General features: G+C 33.7%; 1 protein-coding gene across 1 annotated transcript; it reads right to left on the bottom strand.

The window, feature by feature from the left end:
• Positions 1-7,715: 7,715 nt before the first annotated feature.
• Positions 7,716-9,109, bottom strand: LOC127627442 (three-finger toxin 3FTx-1-like). Its single transcript, XM_052103820.1, has 4 exons — positions 9,061-9,109; positions 8,838-8,960; positions 8,543-8,662; positions 7,716-8,175 (listed from the first exon to the last, which is right to left on the bottom strand). The coding sequence occupies exons 1-4, from the start codon at positions 9,107-9,109 to the stop codon at positions 8,108-8,110; spliced, it is 360 nt and encodes a 119-aa protein (XP_051959780.1). The 3' UTR covers positions 7,716-8,107.
• Between the last annotated feature and the right edge of the window lie 11,758 nt (positions 9,110-20,867).

Below are 20,867 nucleotides of genomic sequence, written 5' to 3'. Positions count from 1 at the left end.
TTGAAGACGATATTATTGTTGAGAAGAATTCGCAAGAGGATGGAGTCAGATATTGCTGATGCCAATAAACAGAGAGCCTTGGTGCAAGAGAGTCGGATGTTTAAAGGTGCAACAGGAGGACAAACATTGTCAGCAGAAGATCTTATGGAAGCTGAGCTGGCTATAATCTGCTACTGCCAACAGCAAAGATTCCCTGAGGAGATCGCTGCTTTGTCTTCTGGAAAGGATATAATAAGCAAACAGAGTACCATCTATAAGCTGGACCCGTGGTTGGATGATGGGCTTTTGAGAGTTGGAGGGCGGCTGACTCGAGGCTCTTTGCCAGAAGACACAAAGTATCCACTACTCCTAACTAAAGATCAGCATGTGGCTACCCTCATACTGAAGCATTTACATCAACAGCTTGGCCATAGTGGGCGTAACCACATGTTGTCTACATTAAGAAGGAGGTATTGGATCACAGGTGCCACCTCAGCTGTGAGAAAGATCATAGCAGAATGTTGTTTCTGTAAAAGATATAATGGCCGGATGATGGGGCAGAAGATGGCTGACATGCTGACATGACCGTTTGTTCATATTCCGAGACCGGATGTGGTGATTTACGTGACGAGCGCCAATGAGGACGGAGCGGTGTAGAAAAAAAAGAAAAAAGTATGTGCTGTGTAAATGAGCGTGATCATAGAGCGTGATACATGGACATAGAGCAATACGTTATAACCACCAGCCACAATAGTAGCACGCAGCTATATATATCTGAATAAGAGGAGGGGCCCACCAACTATTAACTTAACACTGCTATTTATTATTAGTTTTTCCAGTGGGTTGTCACAAACACAAGAGACAAGAAATATTTTTTTTATACCTTTATATTAATTATGGTTATGGGTAAATCAGAAGAAATATACAGAACAATGCATGTATATGAGAAAGAGAATACATTGAAATGAAACCAGAGTACGGTCAAAACGATATAACAAAAGACAGTCTGTAAAGTAATGTAAAGTAACCAATAGAAAAAAATGTCAATGACAATATACATAAAAAAAACTTATCAGATCGTAGATGAATGATTCATTAGGCAAGTATGGAATCACTATCATGAAATTTTGAAATGGTCAATGTTTAGGAAGATGTTCAAATCCCTTCGATGTTGAAGAGAAAATCCACTCATATAAAAAATAGAAAGTCACCCTTCAAGTGCTCTTCAATTACTCCAAAAAAACAAAACAATATTGTTCACAGAGGTAAATCCTTGAACTCTGGATATTTAATAATCCACAAGGCAATTGCAGTGAGAACAATCCATTGGGGAGAAACCATTTGATATTCACATATGTATTGCCTTTGCAACTACATATAAAAATTCAAGATGACCAAACATAAAACAAGATTTAATGAGTCCATATGATTGAACTGGAAACAAAGTTTCTCAATAAAGACTCCTTTGAGTTTTGCTTGAGGTGTAAGGATAATATCATGCTTCCCTCTTCCAAACAAACTGACTTCTTCTATCATACATGCCAGATTATATACCAGGGGTTTTAGTGCTAAAGCGCCCCCTAGTGATGAGTATGATACAAAATACAAATGTAACAGCTAAGACTGTTACAACGATGTTTTCTGAAACAATAAGAGTCTCTCTCAGGGAAGAAGACACGACTGCAGAAAACCTAAGTCGCATTTTCCAGGTTCAGTTCACCTATGCTGCAGCCGTAAAAGGCAAACATGCCACACACAAAAATCATACAAATATTTTAGTGAGGCTAGCCTAACGTTAACCCCATTAAAGTTAGTGGAGGTGTTGTCTAACTTTAGCGAACAGTCAGAAGTCCGCCTCGTCGTGGATTATCCCTTAACATTAAATACTCTATATGTAACGTTATCTAATCTTTTAGAGATTTAGCATTTTAAGAAGTTAACCTCTCAGTAGTCACTGAAAAATATCCTGGAAAATGTTACTTAGTTTTTCTGCAGTCGTGTCTTCTTCCCTGAGCGAGACTTTTTTATTGTTTCGGAAAACAACGTATTGCTCCATGTCCATGTATCACTCTCTGTGATCACGCTCAATTACACAGCACATACTTTTTTCAATTACACAGCACGTACTTTACTACACAGCTCCGTCCTCATTGGCACTCTTGTCACGTAAATGACCACATCCGGTCTCGGAATATGAACAAACTGTCCTGTTTTAAAGTAATTACATTTTTTGTTATCCGAAATAGAAAATGAAACAAATTATTTTTTAAATATCACTCATCCCTTTTTGACACTGAAAAAGAGAAACGCTTTATTTAAATTTTCATTTTTGTATTTTAAAACAAAAATCAAATAGCCACTTGTAATTTGTTTTTGAATACCCGATTCTAAAAGGAAAATCGAATGACCAAAAGATACACGGACCTGGATGAGCGGAGTGCTCATTCACTGTGAAGTGTGGAGCATATGCAGACTCTTCATACAATTAAATCATAGCATTTTGCGGTTTAATAATCACACTAGGCCATATAGCAAACTTCTTATCCGGAGGTGAGAAACTATCGTTGAATTATTTTTCAACAAAATAAAAGCTTGATTTAACTGGAGCGAATTGGAGGAGTGAACTTGAAGAAATTAGCAAAATCATATTAAAATCAATAATGATATTATATTTAAGCATCTCATCGTCAGTACAACAGCACTCATGCTTATACGTTTTATCAATGTTTTTCATTTATTGGCCAACTGTGATAAAATTTTGACAAAAACACTTTATTTGACAAAATATAACACCAATGTTTTGAATTGTGTTGTCAGGATCTGTATAGAAGCACTTCATTTGATAAAAATAAAATAATGTAATTTTGAAAATTACTTGTTCTATTCTCGCTTGTTTGAAGTACAACTGTGGAATACATTAAGAAATTCACTTAGGAGTAAATTTAAAATCTCACTTAACATATTCTGGTCAGAACAGTGTTTCCTTTTATTCATGTACTGGTTCATGAGTACAATAGAAATTTGACTGATATGTGTGGTGAGAGTGTAACATGGGTACATATCTGTGGCTGAGCGAACAGAGAATTGTTGATGCGCACAGAATTCAAACTGTTCTCTCGCTGGAGAAGATGTTTTACTAGTGCCTTTTCCAAGCTCAATGTGGCTTTACAACATAAGTCAAATGAGTCAATAAATAATCAATTAAGAGCGTTTACTAATGTAAGAAAATTGCTTTTAATTGTGCTCATGATGAAAAACAACCATTCAATTAGTGTGCAAAGGGAGGTCATTAAAGAAATGAAATATATTGGAACAAACAGGATAGAAATAACTTTAAAAGTCAATTATTGCCATGACGGTGCCTTTTGCATTTTACTATTTTTACAAAACATTGTGAAAAAATAAATAAATTGATGGATCTTACCTACACTCACAACTCTTATTCAAAATTGAATTTAAAATTACATCAATTAAATTTTCGTACAGATCACTAAAAATTCATAAAAAAAATCTGTAGGGATGCACTGATGTACCAGCCAAGTATTGACCTATAATTAACTCCTGGCTCCGCCCCTGTTATTCACAGGGGTGTACGGGCAGGGGCCAGTGATCAGTCTATGGTGGTAAACATTTTTGTAGTGTCGGAGAGGGGGGAAAGGGGGAGGCGCGTGGATACACAAACGGAGGGGACATCCGGGACGGAGAGGTGCAGCGACCTTGATGTGTGCCCATGTTAAGTCTGCTGTGTGTTGTGGTTGTACAGAGCCGGTTCCACCTCTAAAAAACTAAATTGTACCCAAGACAAAAAACAAAACGAAAAACAAATCACTTTTGAGTGGGATGGCCAGTGGGGTGGACAGGCTTCGGTCCATGGTCGGTCCACCCCTAGCTTTGCCACTGCTAGTTAAAACCATTTGCTATAACCATCGATACTGCCAATATCAACCATCGGTTTTTCATATCGCCATTTTCACATGCTTATGATTGCAGCCTACGTGAAAATGCAGATATGTAAAAACGATGGTTTATTTGTAATTACTTACATTATTTTTTTTGCCATCGTATTATGTTTATTATAATTATTCTGTGTGTAATTTTAAGAAATACCTAAAAAATATATACATCTGAAAAAGTAAAGCATGTGGAATTTAATAATTCATATGAATTTGTAAATATATCATGATAGGTAAAATGTGAGTTCTGTTGTTTAGGTTGTTTTGAATAGAAGTTCAGAAATGTTTTAGAAGTGCAAAATATCTTTTTCCCCACATAAATCTTCATGTTATATATTTTTTTTAGTCTTTTCATTTATCATTTATCTTAATTATAAAAAATGTTGTCTTGTCATGTTTTCAACAGATCCGATCCGTGTTCAATGGAAATTATTGCTAGAACAAATAAAATAAAAAATAAAAAAAAAATGTTCATATACTGATCCCTAATTATCTGGAAAATATTTACCCTAATTTGTAGAATGTAGACGGTGTATCTTTTTTAATTGTGCCACCATATTCATTTATTTAATTATAAAACTAAAATTGTATTAATTACATTTTTTTTGTAAAAAATGAAAAAAGATGACTTGGACCAAATAATAAAGAATAGCAGCCAATAAGTGCCCAAAACTCCTTCAGTACTGTTTAAAAAGCATCCCAGTTTGATTCCTCAAGAAGTTGCTTGAGAAAATGTCAAGAGTTCATTTCTAGGCAAAGTGTGACTTTAAAGATGCTAAAATATAACACAGATTTGATTTATTTTGGATTTTGTTTAGTCACAACATAATTCCCATATTTCCATTTATGTTATTCCATAGTTTTGATGACTTTACTATTATCCTAAAATGTGAAGAAAAAACTATAATAAAGAATGAGTGTTTCAAAACTTTTGACTTTAAATCTTTGGATAAAAATAATCTGTCAAATGTATTTTCATGATATGTGTTTAACTTTCATGTCAACATAATAAAAGGGTTTGTTTTTCCGCTACAAAATGTCGTGGAATATCGCGATGAATCTCTCTAAGTTGTAAGAAAACTCTCGGAGTCTTGAGTTCCAGATGCCAAAGTTGTAGTTTATTGAACACCAACAAACATGAGACCGGCCAGCTGTCCGTTCTGACTCATTATCCTAAGTTCTCAGTTTATATACCTTTTTGTTATCTTGTTACCCACTATCTCTGACTAACAAGGTCACTGCCTTGTTTCTTTCCCTCAACACCAATATGTTTTATCTCCTTCATTAATTAAATATTGGTGGGAGATCCCTCGCCTATCTGTTAAAAAGAAAAAGAAACCTGTATCTTTGGTAGCCTCTCATATCTTGACCTTGTGTTACAGTTTATGGACAGAGTACATCAACTCCTAAAAACATTTGCGTAAGAGACAAACAGCCATGTCCTCATCACATACTTTTTACAATGAGGCGGCCTTGTTTGCTCATACGCATTATCATTTGACTAATGAAAGAAAACACCAGCTGCAAAGATATTTAACACATCAAGACAAAACACCATGGGAAAAACATATCATATAAGAGATATCGTCAAGGATATATGTTAGAATACTGCTGATTAACAGAAAAAGCAAAACACCAGCTGCAATGATATCATACATTCAGCTTATTAGAACAAGACACCATTCATATAATAACTACTTGCAAAACACCATTATCTTTTGAAAAGATACATGCCAGCACACCAAGGACTCTCATCAGTATACTATTGATTAACAGAAACACTTTTTGTCTTTGAAGAAATACATATTTTGTTTTTGAAGAAATACACCTGTTTTTCAAGGTTATATACCATTCTTTGTGTTCTCTGCAGCATCAACACTTTTAGTAACCTCATATGCTCTCTCCTGGGTCACACAAAGGCCTGGAAACTCATAAGTATTTTGATATATAAAAACATACTAGAATATTGAAAAATATACTATAAAAACAGTAGATGTGCACTAAATGACTCGCTGCTTCTATCTGCTGGTAGATGATGCAAAATACAGGACGAGACCTTCTTGTTTAGCCAGACCTTTGACTGATCAGCAAATGTGTATAATTGATAAAACGGTTTAATTAATAACTATTTATTGAAAAACTGAAATACTCAATCAGAATGAAAAACAAGGTCATTATACCTAATTTGTTATTCTTGCCATTATTTATACGTTTCTGAAATTGGTATACTTTTTAACAAAAAATACATTTAATCTAATGATTATTTTCTTATGAATAATGGGTATTCGGTGTGATCACCTTTGCCTTTAAAACAGCACCAATTCTCTTAGATACACCTGGACACTGAACTCATTACTTGGTTGTTGGCAGATCAGATGTTCAAGCTTCTTGGAGAATTTGTCACAGTTCTTCTGTCTATTTCGGATGTCTCAGCTGCTTCTGTCTCTTTATGTAATCTCAGACTGACCCGATGTTCAGTGGGGGGCTCTGTGGGGGCCATGACATCTGTTGCAGGACTCCCTGTTCTTCTATTCTAATCTTCTAAGTCATGTCTGGGAGTCTATAATGTATATTTCCTTTTGACACACTAAAGCTGAAGATGTAAATAACCATGTGAAGACAAATGCTTTTGTGAAACACCTTATGTGCCTAAAGATTTTGCACAATACTATATATATTAGGACGTTAGGATTTAACGCATTAATTCAGTTCAATTCAATACAAAATTATCACAATTAATTACAATGTAACCGAGAGTTTCCCTTACGACTCAGTACACTTGACATTGCGTAGCATAGGAGTGCCTTCATACATGACCTAGTTGAAGAATGTAATGCATTTTAATTATCTGAATATTTTCTTTGAAATATTTAAAGATAACTATGTATAATTATTTCATCATTCTATAATGAATTATTGTTATTTGAGGGGCAAATATTTGTATATGGGATTAATTACGATTAATTCATTCGATAAAAAAATGTAATTGATTGACAGCCCTAATATATATATATATAACTATTTGACTTATATCTACACTATATTACTTTAACCTTTTCTTAAAAATAGATTTTTAATCAAAACAACATTCTGTTATTATTTCTTTTTTTGTTCCATAAATATAAAAAAAAGCATTTTTGTTTTTGTTTTTCAATCTTGATACACTTTGTGCCAAGAAAAAAATATAATTTTCCTAAAGGTGTGCCTTTAGCCCATTTGTACCCTAATTACTATTTTGTTTTTGGATATTTTAGATTTTGATTATTCTATATCAGGAGATATAGCATCACATCTAAACGTCAAATACTGGCACACATAATGTTTTCCATATTTGTTTATTTAAACTGTTTCAAACTGTATAATCCTTTCTTTTCTTTTATTGTTACAAATTAGAAAAAAAATTAAAAGGAGCGCTCAGACATCACAGAAATGAAACATCGGCACAGTAGAAATAAGTAGACAACCTTGACATTAGTGTGATGTGTGTGTGTGTGTGTGCGTGTATCAATGTGTGTGTGTGTGCGTGTGTTAATGTGTTTGTGTGTTGCTAAGAAGCACAATTGATTTCACACAAAAAAACGGACTAGTTCTTGTAAGTCTCTCTTAAATAAATGTGTCGTTATTGTCTTAAATGTAAATGTAAACACTTGTGGTCCTGTTGTTTCTAAGGATTTCAGATCTTTTAATGGTTAAAGCACATTTTCATGATTTTTTTGGATCAGTTAAAGACACATTTCACACAGAAATATTCTCTCACACAGTGTCATTGTAAGATTCTTCAGAAGTCACTTTAATAGTAATTACAGGAAATGACATGTGCATGTAAATCTTTAACTTCAGCAGTTTAGTACTGTCTTTATTAAGTGTATAGGAAAACTGAATCTTTTTTAACTCAACTATTAAAGGAAATACAGATTATGTCAATCATAGTAAATGTAAAAATAGATCAATATATATATATATATATATATATATTATATTTCACTGGTCATAATAATGATGCATTTGTTTTCCATGATTGAAATAAGAAACACATTATTAAGTTCCTAACATACAGAAATAGTAAAGATAAACAACACACAAGCTATTTAGTAAGGCAAAGTAATTCATTCAGAAATTTGTTAACATGTTAAATCCTCTTCGCTGCAGCGGCAGAATGTGAAGTGCTGTTGAACTCAATTAAAGAAGATGTAGAAGAACAGAGGCAACAAGAGAAGCTGGAAACTTCCCTTATAGATTCCATCTAATCAAAACAAGAAGGATTTGATGTTCATATGATATTTATTGTTTAAGATTCACATGATTAGAATTTGGTGTGGATTTGACACTAATTCTGCCCTATTCCAGAAGTATTTAAACACCTTGTTCCTCTTTGTAAAGACAACAGTACAGTCACTGTCCCTAAACAAGCTTCAGATCTTGATCAGCTCATCACAATCCACTGTGTCTAATTCATAACCATGTTTGCATGAAGGCAATTTCTATTACTTTAAAAAAAAGATCTGTAGATCTACACTTACACTTTTGCTCATATTATATCCTCATTTATAAGTTGCTTTGGAGAAATGTGTTTGCTAAAACATGCAAATTAGCACATGGCAAATAAATACCTGAGCCGTTGCAAAGATCAGTTTCACAGCACCTAGATGTTACTCCAGCTGTGGATTGATCGGGTCCAGAAACACATTTGTCTGTACATGATTTAGATATATAAGTCACCTTGGAGTTACCTATAACAAGGACACAAGCCATTTATCATAAATGACAAATGAGTTATTCCAGAAAATATGCCACGCTTGTATAAGAATAATGTACACAAATGAAACATTAAACAGATGCTGATTGACAGTTATGTGAATTTCCACTCCAGTATTATCATTTTCAGTGTATTATGATTGGACTTACCAATGGATATTTCTATTGATGAACTCAAACATTTGTCATTTCCACTGGGACATGTTACTATTGTTCTGTTACAAATACCAGTAGTTGGATCAGATTCGCACTTATAACATTTGAGAGAGTGTCCTTTAGTAAGAAAGAGAGAGAGAAAGACATTAATTGACATCTTTATGTGCAACACATAATATATTAATATTTAACATTTTTATTTATTTTATTTTTTTACCTCCAGTGAGTAAAATTGAGAGAAGCACAATCGAGATTTGCAGATCCATCTTTGGTCAGCAGTGGAATGAAATCACAATGTTTCAGGGCGCTTTTATAACTGCTTAAAAAGGGGAGGGTTTAGTGTCAAAACTGCTCATTAAAATTAGCAGCAGGAATAACAAAACTGTTTTTATCATTTTATGATGTATCGTGAAATGAAACCAATTTAGAAATGAATAAATCTTACATAAATTCAACTAGAAACTCTTTAAGAAATTAATTCACATTCACATTCAATCAGATGTTTTAAGAAAACTTCTATTAACTTAAAAAAAAAAAACAGTCAATGTCATTTATATTTTATTTATATTTCAATATTCAGATGACTGTGAATTCCTATTAGGATCAAATAGTTCCCCTAATTGACTATAATTTAAACACAGTTGATTTAATGTTTGTAAATGTGCTGTAGTGTTTCTCAGCTGCTTTCATTTCAGATCCCAGATTTTACGTTGGACATCAAATGGCAACCCAACAAAATTGTTCTCAGAAAGTTATTGATATTAGGCTACCTTGAAGTTATTTAACGATTATTAGGCTTGTCTTTATACTTTCAGGGTTTATTTTAATTGATTTTTTTATTATTTTCACAAATGCTTCATTTGAAAACTCTTAGTACAAAACTTCAACTGATCACACTTATAACAAAACCTGCACTTCTGCTTTCATTACTGCTGTACATGATTTCTTTCACATAATCATTGTTTCAAAACACAAGATTATTGTAAAATGTAACGAGAACATTTTTCGCGCGCTCAAACCACGTGACAAGATGCGCGGGTTGACGGTCTCAGACGCGGAAACAGCTGGATTCATCCTCCGCCATTTGAATTGAAGGTGACCAGAGGACTTAAAAAGCGCATTGGGAATTGGGCATTCCAAAATTGTTTGAAAAAGGGTAAAAAAAAAATATGTAACTGGTGTCCATTTATCCTTGAAACCATAAAAATATGACCAGACTTCATTAAATACACCTTGATATGCAAAGAGGATAAACACAACATGGTTTGTTCCAAAAATCTGTTTTGTGGAGTGAATTTCCCTGTTTGCGGCCAAACATGAGCATTAATTTACGTTTCCTTATTTTTATTTTTATTTATTAATGTATTTATTTTGTATTATTGCTTTGGCACTATTTTCACAAGAAAGTGGCAATTTTTCAAAACTCTTAGTACTAATCCAACAACAGATCATCAAAAATGCACTTTTCAACATATTTGATATTGATAATACAAAACAGAAAATAAAAAAGGAAGATTTTCACAACATGTAATACATTTTTCATCTATATATTCTTTTCATTCACAGTAACTATCTTTCATAATGCTATTACCATCAATCCCTTCCATTGCATCTGTTCTTCTTCAGTTTAATACATTTGTTTTTCATTTAATCAACTGATCTTAATGGTTAATCAATGAATCATCTTGATTCTCTGATCTGATTATTGTGGTGTTTATAAGGTATCAACTACAGTAATTACTGTAAGAGCTTTCAATCAGGATAAACCAAACACAATAATCCCAAATTATTCATTATTATTATTATTATGTATTTTGTCCATTTGGTTGGATAATGTAAGTGTAATGTCCAGTGTGTATTTTACAGTAGAGTAACTTCTCTTGGATCTAAAACAGCGTTTTCTTATTTTGCATCATGGAATTCCCTCCAGAACACATTTCATATAATTCACTTTGTTACCTTTGATAATAAAGAGTTTGACTGAAGAGTGCAATTACTTTGTATAAGATGGATTCTGTAATTGTAGTCCATTGTTTTCATGATTGTGTCCTATTTTTGTCTTATGTCTGTTTTTGTTGTGTTGATCTTTTAACTTTTTACCTTGTTCGGTGTGATTTCTTGGTCAGGTCTCCCTCCAAAAAGAGATTTAATCTCAAGGGACTTCTTGGTTAAATAAAGGTTCATAAATAAATAATACATTTGAAACATGTATCTTGCATTGTTTGCTATTGTAATAATTAATTGTTGAAATACTAAATTAAATGAAGGTCATATTGTTGCGTTTTGGGGATCAAACAAATGTTCTCCTTACATTTTACAATAATCTTGCGTTTTGACGTATCGACACAGTTTATAAACTAGAGTTAAATGGAAAAATATTATGTCAACGTTTGTGAACTTTTAGCAATAATTTTTGCATTTCCATCAGCTTTATTTTGATGCGCTAAAACGTTTTTGGATGGAATCATATAGTTATTGTCTCTGTCACAGAAATGTTGCTAGCGGTCTTGAGTGCTCTCTCTTATTTGCTCACAAATACAAATGTTAAGATTAAATGATCAGTACAATTGTTGAATAGAATAGAAGTGTCTGGACTGAATTAAATTTACATTTATGCATTTGGCAGATGCTTCTATCCAAAGCAACTTACAGTGCACTTATTACAGGGACAATCCTCCCCAGAGCAACCTGGAGTTAAGTGTCTTGCTCAAGGACACAATGCTGTGGGGATCGAACCAGGGAGCTTCTGATTAACAGTTATGTTCTTTAGCCCATTATGCCACCACCACTCCAATGAAGTCTTTCAATTGGGTATTTTTTCAATCGAGAATGAGATTATAGAGTTTGGAATCTAGTGGTCAAAATGACTGCTGTGGCCATTCTAGTGGATCCACAATTCCGGTAGTTCTAGTTTTAACGATAAAAAACAAAGAATGTTTATATGAACACATTTTGTCACTAAAAGGAAACTGTTTTAGATTTAAACAAATCGTTCTGGTTGTGTGTGTATACACTAACCAGCAATTATATAAAGTTCTAGCTAGGTGGTTTAGATAATGTTAGTAAATGGTCTGCATTTACATAGTGCTTTTAGAGGTTACCAAAGCACTTTACACTGTGTCCCAATCACATTCTCACACACCACTAGCTGCCATGCAAGGTGCTAGCCTTCCACTGGGAGCAACTTGGGGTTCAGTGTCTTGCCCAAGGACAATTCGGCATGTGGGCCAGGAATCAAACCACCAACCCTGCGATTCGCAGCCGACCCGCTCTACCACCTGAGCCATAGCCGCCCCCAAGCAGGTTAACTGAGTTTTTTCGTGTTCTCGAGTTTTTTCGTGTTAAGTTGTTAAATACATTTATATAATTTTTATTACAAATAGAGTACAAATTAGCCATTGCCTTTAATGATAAAAACAAATAAGACAAATCACTATTAAAAGAAAATAACAGCAATGTACACACACAGTTTCTTTGATAAAAACGCAGTTTTTTTTAATTGCTTTGATATTATTTTCACAAATGCTTCATTTGAAAACTCTTAGTACAAAACTTCAACTGATCACACTTATAACAAAACCTGCACTTCTGCTTTCATTACTGCTGTACATGATTTCTTTCACATAATCATTGTTTCAAAACACAAGATTATTGTAAAATGTAACGAGAACATTTGTTTGATCCCCAAAACACAACAATATGACCTTCATTTAATTTAGTATTTCAACAATGAATTATTACAATAGCAAACAATGCAAGATACATGTTTAAAATGTATTATTTATTAATGAACCTTTATTTAACCAAGAAGTCCCTTGAGATTAAATCTCTTTTTGGAGGGAGACCTGACCAAGAAATCACACCGACCGAACAAGGTAAAAAGTTAAAAGATCAACACAACAAAAACAGACATCAGACAAAAATAGGACACAATCATGAAAACAATGGACTACAATTACAGAATCCATCTTATACAAAGTAATTGCACTCTTCAGTCAAACTCTTTATTATCAAAGGTAACAAAGTGAATTATATGAAATGTGTTCTGGAGGGAATTCCATGATGCAAAATAAGAAAATGCTGTTTTAGATCCAAGAGAAGTTACTCTACTGTAAAATACACACTGGACATTACACTTACATTATCCAACCAAATGGACAAAATACATAATAATAATAATAATGAATAATTTGGGATTATTGTGTTTGGTTTATCCTGATTGAAAGCTCTTACAGTAATTACTGTAGTTGATACCTTATAAACACCACAATAATCAGATCAGAGAATCAAGATGATTCATTGATTAACCATTAAGATCAGTTGATTAAATGAAAAACAAATGTATTAAACTGAAGAACAACAGATGCAATGGAATGGTTTGATGGTAATAGCATTATGAAAGATAGTTACTGTGAATGAAAAGAATATATACATGGTTCGAATTACGTGGGAGCCAGTGGGAGCTGAGCTCCCATAGAGAGAGGATGAGCTCCCATGAAAGCAGTAAAATCATACACTTGAGGGGGTCTCTAAAAATCATCAGCACCATTATTTTAAATTACAAATAAAGCATTTTTTCCTTCAATATATTCCTTCAATGTTTATGTTAACCCTTTTGCACGTATGATCGATCAACACCGGTGTGATTAGAACGGTCAGTGCATCACGTGATCAACTGCTAAATTCAAACGTGCTTTCGCGCTTTGGCTGGTGCTGAGCCAGAGACAGACGCGCTCAGTGCTGCTGTCATGTATCACAACCATAGACAGATCAACTGTTCTGTGTTTTCAACCACATAATGTTTATTTTAGGTTTCAGACATTTAAATACACATAAGTACTAGCAAAAAAAAATATTTTTAGTTTGTAAAATACACACTGATGTCTAGGGAAGCGGCAATAATAATCCTTTCCATTAACGTTACGTTACAATAAGACACGTTTTCATATCAGATACACATTGTGTAAGTAGCTTTACATTTTACTCTATTCTTCTCCCAGTTCACCGGCCACTTACTTTCATGTATTTCGTGAGAAGTTGAGGAATTGACGTGTTGTAAAATAACATGGCGCCGCCCATCGCACATACAGCTCAACTAACTTAACGCGATCGTTATAAAGGCGTTTAAACAACAATTCACATCCACTTGCACATATTTGACAATCGGAATATCAGTGTTTCATGTTATAGCTAATACATTTGTGAATATTTTGTATAAAAAAGGAAAAATGACATAAAAGCAGATCATCATTCATTCATTCAGCGCTGTGTAACGTGACAAGCAATGATGCGTCACCATGGAAACATTAAAGCGACAGGTTCTAAATAACGGTCACCTAGAATAACTCACGCTGGGGGATCAGTTAGAATATTTTAGAAATAGTGTAAAGTTCAGAACCAGCAACCATGCCACCAAAAATAAAAAGACTGCTACCAACATCAGGTACAACTTTGGCAAAATTCGGGTTTATTTAAAAAAAACAAAAAACATCATCAGAGGACAGTCTACTCGTTTCTCTACTCCTGTATTAATAAACATTGAAATCAAAAGAATCAAGTGCAGTGTTAAGCAATTATTTATCACACACACCACGCCTGCTTATAGGCTACTTTTTTTTTTTTTAAGAGACCCCCACAAAGATGAAATCATAATTCGAACCCTGAATATATAGATGAAAAATGTATTACATGTTGTGAAAATCTTCCTTTTTTATTTTCTGTTTTGTATTATCAGTATCAAATATGTTGAAAAGTGCATTTTTGATTATCTGTTGTTGGATTAGTACAAAGAGTTTTGAAAAATTGCCACTTTCTTGTGAAAATAGTGCCAAAGCAATAATACAAAATAAATACATTAATAAATATAAATAAGGAAACGTAAATTAAGGTTCATGTTTGGCCGCAAACAGGGAAATTCACTCCACAAAACAGATTTTTGGAACAAACCATGTTGTGTTTATCTTCTTTGCATATCAAGGTGTATTTAATGAAGTCTGGTCATATTTTTATATTTTTTTGTGGTTTCAAGGATAAATGGACACCAGTTACATATTTTTTTACCCTTTTTCAAACAATTTTGGAATGCCCAATTCCCAATGCGCTTTTTAAGTCCTCTGGTCACCTTCAATTCAAATGGCGGAGGATGAATCCAGCTGTTTCCGCGTCTGAGACCGTCAACCCGCGCATCTTGTCACGTGGTTTGTTGAGCGCGCGAAAAATGTTCTCGTTACATTTTACAATAATCTTGTGTTTTGAAACAATGATTATGTGAAAGAAATCATGTACAGCAGTAATGAAAGCAGAAGTGCAGGTTTTGTTATAAGTGTGATCAGTTGAAGTTTTGTACTAAGAGTTTTCAAATGAAGCATTTGTGAAAATAATATCAAAGCAATTAAAAAAAACTGCGTTTTTATCAAAGAAACTGTGTGTGTGCATTGCTGTTGTTTTCTTTTAATAGTGATTTGTCTTATTTGTTTTTATCATTAAAGGCAATGGCTAATTTGTACTCTATTTGTAATAAAAATTATATAAATATATTTAACAACTTAATATTAAGTATTCAAAATAAAAAATATTTTTTACAGTGTATCTGATAACCAAAAAACATAATGTTAAAATTATTATTTGATTTTAATAATCAATTTAGGCAACATTTTCAATACAGGGAAGTATATTTCTGATTGACATGGTCCTCTATGAGAAGTTTGCATTTGAGGAAAAATAATATCCCCATGTTTTCACCGTATGTAAATGTTCAGATATTAATAAATGAAAAAACTTTTCCTACATTACCTTTTACATTCAACCATGAAAATGGCATAAATTTACATACATGTGTCATTCAGGGAAACGTTATTTTTATGTGCAAACTAAACATCTGATGAATAATAGAGATGGAAGACTCTTGCAATCTCACACACACACACACACACACCCACACACACACACAAACAGCCAAAGCACCTGCCAGTCCAGATAGAGTTGTGAATGCCCCGTTGTCACTCAGCATAACATTTGTAAAGAGTAGAATAAGACCAAGTGGGAAAATTGACATTCGCAACTTCTTTAGAAAGAAACAAGCAGGGGATGAGTTTGAGAGGATGCCAGAAACTCAAAGTGTAGCAGCAGAGACAGACTTAGCGGCTACAGGTTTGTGCAGGGTTTGTGTTTGCTAGCTAGCAAACCTTAGGTCTCAGGATAACAACGGTTAAGTAAGCATTTCTTTGGAGAACACAAAACAACTCAATTAACCTACTTGGGGGAGGTTGTAGCTCAGGTGGTGAGCGGGTCGGCTGCCAATCGCAGGGATGGTGGTTTGATTCCTGGCCCACATGACTCCCCATGCCGGAGTGTCCTTGGGCAAGACACTGAACCCCAAGTGGCTCCCAATGGCAGGCTAGCACCTTGCATGGCAGCTAGTGGTGTGTGAGAATGTGATTGGGATACAGTGTAAAGTGCTTTGGTAACCTCTAAAGTGCACTATATAAGTGCAGACCGTTTACTAGCTAGAACTTTATATCATTGCTGATTAATGTATGTATATGCACAACAAGAACGATTTGTTTAAATCTAAAACAGTTTCCTTTTAGTGACAAAATGTGTTCATATAAACATTCTTTGTTTTTTATCGTTAAAACTAGAACTACCGGAATTGTGGATCCACTAGAATGGCCACAGCAGTCATTTTGACCACTAGATTCCAAACTCTATAATCTCATTCTCGATTGAAAAAATACCCAATTGAAAGACTTCATTGGAGTGGTGGTGGCATAATGGGCTAAAGAACATAACTGTTAATCAGAAGCTCCCTGGTTCGATCCCCACAGCATTGTGGTCTTGAGCAAGGCACTTAACTCCAGGTTGCTCCGGGGGGGATTGTCCCTGTAATAAGTGCACTGTAAGTTGCTTTGGATAGAAGCATCTGCCAAATGCATAAATGTAAATTTAATTCAGTCCAGACACTTCTATTCTATTCAACAATTGTACTGATCATTTAATCTTAACATTTGTATTTGTGAGCAAATAAGAGAGAGCACTCAAGACCGCTGCAACATTTCTGTGACAGAGACAATAACTATATGATTCCATCCAAAAACGTTTTATGCATCAAAATAAAGCTGATGGAAATGCAAAAATTATTGCTAAAGTTCCCAAACATCGACATAAGATTTTTCCATTTAACTCTAGTGCATAAACTCTGTGTCGATCACGTCAAAAGCGCTAACAATATGATCTTCTTTTAATTTAGTATTTTAACAATGAATTATTACAATAGCAAACAATGCAAGATACATGTTGAAAATGTATTATTTATTAATGAACCTTTATTTAACCAAGAAGTCCCTTGAGATTAAATCTCTTTTGGAGGGAGACCTGACCAAGAAATCACAACCGAACAAGGTAAAAAGTTAAAAGATCAACACAACAAAAACAGACATCAGACAAAAATAGGACACAATCATGAAAACAATGGACTACAATTACAGAATCCATCTTATACAAAGTAATTGCACTCTTCAGTCAAACTCTTTATTATCAAAGGTAACAAAGTGAATTATATGAAATGTGTTCTGGAGGGAATTCCATGATGCAAAATAAGAAAACGCTGTTTTAGATCCAAGAGAAGTTACTCTACTGTAATATACACACTGGACATTACACTTACATTATCCAACCAAATGGACAAAATACATAATAATAATAATAATGAATAATTTGGGATTATTGTGTTTGGTTTATCCTGATTGAAAGCTCTTACAGTAATTACTGTAGTTGATACCTTATAAACACCACAATAATCAGATCAGAGAATCAAGATGATTCATTGATTAACCATTAAGATCAGTGGATTAAATGAAAAACAAATGTATTAAACTGAAGAAGAACAGATGCAATGGAAGGGTTTGATGGTAATAGCATTATGAAAGATAGTTACTGTGAATGAAAAGAATATATAGATGAAAAATGTATTACATGTAGTGAAAATCTTCCTTTTTTATTTTCTGTTTTGTATTATCAATATCAAATATGTTGAAAAGTGCATTTTTGATGATATGTTGTTGGATTAGTACTAAGAGTTTTGAAAAATTGCCACTTTCTTGTGAAAATAGTGCCAAAGCAATAATACAAAATAAATACATTAATAAATAAAAATAAAAATAAGGAAACGTAAATTAATGCTCATGTTTGGCCGCAAACAGGGAAATTCACTCCACAAAACAGATTTTGGAACAAACCATGTTGTGTTTATCCTCTTTGCATATCAAGGTGTATTTAATGAAGTCTGGTCATATTTTCATATTTTTTTGTGGTTTGAAGGATAAATGGACACCAGTTACATGCCTAATTTGAATAGTCTAAATCCACCAGATCTTGTCTGCACACTGAATGATGAACACACTAAATAAAAGTATTTAAAAAATTTAAAAATAATATTTTAAACTTGCTTATAGTGAAAAATGATAGTGTGTAAGTTGAAATATACAATAGAGTAAGCCATGGTGTGTTTTTTATTTGTTTATGTTTTTTTTTTGGGGGGGGGGGGATTTTTACCCTTTTTCAAACATTTTGGAATGCCCAATTCCCAATGCGCTTTTTAAGTACTCGTGGTCAGCTTCAATTCGGGTGGCAGAGGAGGAATCCATCTGTTTCCGCGTCTGAGACCGTCAACCCGCGCGTCTTATCACGTGGATTGTTCAGCGCGCGAAAAATTTTCTCTTTACATTTTACAATAATCTTGTGTTTTCTTTTAATAGTGATTTGTCTTATTTGTTTTTATCATTAAAGGCAATGGCTAAATTGCACTCTATTTGTAATAAAAATTATATAAATATATTTAAAACTTTAGCATTTCTTTGGGAGAACACGAAACAACTCAATTAACCTACTTGGGGGCGGTTGTAGCTCGGGTGGTAGAGCAGGTTGGCTGCCAATCGCAGGGTTGGTGGTTTGATTCCTGGCCCACATGACTCCCCATGCCGGAGTGTCCTTGGGCAAGACACTGAACCCCAAGTTGCTCCCAATGGCAGGCTAGTGCCTTGCATGGCAGCTAGTGTGTGTGTGTGAGCGTGTATTTATCACTTTGTGGGGACCAAATGTCCCCATAAGGATAGTAAAACCTGAAATTTTTGACCTTGTGGGGACATTTTGTCGGTCCCCATGAGGAAAACAGCTTATAAATCACACTAAATTATGTTTTTTGAAAATGTAAAAATGCAGAATGTTTTCTGTGAGGGTTAGGTTTAGGGGTAGGGTTAGGTTTAGGGGATAGAATATAACGTTTATACAGTATAAAAACCATTATGTCTATGGAAAGTCCCCATAAAACATGGAAACACAACATGTGTGTGTGTGTGTGTGTGTGTGTGTGTGTGTGTGTGTGTGTGTGTGTGTGTGTGTGTGTGTGTGATTGGGATACAGTGTAAAGTGCTTTGGTAACCTCTAAAGTGCACTATATAAGTGCAGACCGTTTACTAGCTAGAACTTTATATCATTGCTGATTAATGTATGTATATACACAACAAGAACGATTTGTTTAAATCTAAAACAGTTTCCTTTTAGTGACAAAATGTGTTCATATAAACATTCTTTGTTTTTTATCGTTAAAACTAGAACTACCGGAATTGTGGATCCACTAGAATGGCCACAGCAGTCATTTTGACCACTAGATTCCAAACTCTATAATCTCATTCTCGATTGAAAAAACACCCAATTGAAAGACTTCATTGGAGTGGTGGTGGCATAATGGGCTAAAGAACATAACTGTTAATCAGAAGCTCCCTGGTTCGATCCCCACAGCATTGTGGTCTTGAGCAAGGCACTTAACTCCAGGTTGCTCTGGGGGGGATTGTCCCTGTAATAAGTGCACTGTAAGTTGCTTTGGATAGAAGCATCTGCCAAATGCATAAATGTAAATTTAATTCAGTCCAGACACTTCTATTCTATTCAACAATTGTACTGATCATTTAATCTTAACATTTGTATTTGTGAGCAAATAAGAGAGAGCACTCAAGACCGCTGCAACATTTCTGTGACAGAGACAATAACTATATGATTCCATCCAAAAACGTTTTAGCGCATCAATATAAAGCTGATGGAAATGCAAAAATTATTGCTAAAAGTTCCCAAACATCGACATAAGATTTTTCCATTTAACTCTAGTGCATAAACTCTGTGTCGATACGTCAAAACGCAACAATATGATCTTCTTTTAATTTAGTATTTTAACAATGAATTATTACAATAGCAAACAATGCAAGATACATGTTGAAAATGTATTATTTATTAATGAACCTTTATTTAACCAAGAAGTCCCTTGAGATTAAATCTCTTTTTGGAGGGAGACCTGACCAAGAAATCACACCGAACAAGGTAAAAAGTTAAAAGATCAACACAACAAAAACAGACATAAGACAAAAATAGGACACAATCATGAAAACAATGGACTACAATTACAGAATCCATCTTATACAAAGTAATTGCACTCTTCAGTCAAACTCTTTATTATCAAAGGTAACAAAGTGAATTATATGAAATGTGTTCTGGAGGGAATTCCATGATGCAAAATAAGAAAATGCTGTTTTAGATCCAAAAGAAGTTACTCTACTGTAATATACACACTGGACATTACACTTACATTATCCAACCAAATGGACAAAATACATAATAATAATAATAATAATAATTTGGGATTATGTTTGGTTTATCCTGATTGAAATCTCTTACAGTAATTACTGTAGTTGATACCTTATAAACACCACAATAATCAGATCAGAGAATCAAGATGATTCATTGATTAACCATTAAGATCAGTTGATTAAATGAAAAACAAATGTATTAAACTGAAGAAGAACAGATGCAATGGAAGGGTTTGATGGTAATAGCATTATGAAAGATAGTTACTGTGAATGAAAAGAATATATAGATGAAAAATGTATTACATGTAGTGAAAATCTTCCTTTTTATTTTCTGTTTTGTACAATCAATATCAAATATGTTGAAAAGTGCATTTTTGATGATCTGTTG

This window comes from Xyrauchen texanus, chromosome 34 (assembly GCF_025860055.1).
Source record: "Xyrauchen texanus isolate HMW12.3.18 chromosome 34, RBS_HiC_50CHRs, whole genome shotgun sequence".
In the NCBI taxonomy this organism is placed as follows: Eukaryota; Metazoa; Chordata; class Actinopteri; order Cypriniformes; family Catostomidae; genus Xyrauchen; species Xyrauchen texanus.
Note: the sequence above shows the minus strand (reverse complement) of the source record. Positions and strands in the feature narration are given on the sequence as shown.

Coding starts and splice junctions, on each gene's coding strand:
- LOC127627442 (XM_052103820.1), bottom strand. CDS start 9,109: ATGGATCTGCAAATCTCGATTGTGCTTCTCTCAATTTTACTCACTGGA. Junction 8,663..8,837: donor ATCAATAGAAATATCCATTG/GTAAGTCCAATC, acceptor TCCTTGTTATAG/GTAACTCCAAGGTGACTTAT. Junction 8,176..8,542: donor TGATCTTTGCAACGGCTCAG/GTATTTATTTGC, acceptor TGTTTTGATTAG/ATGGAATCTATAAGGGAAGT.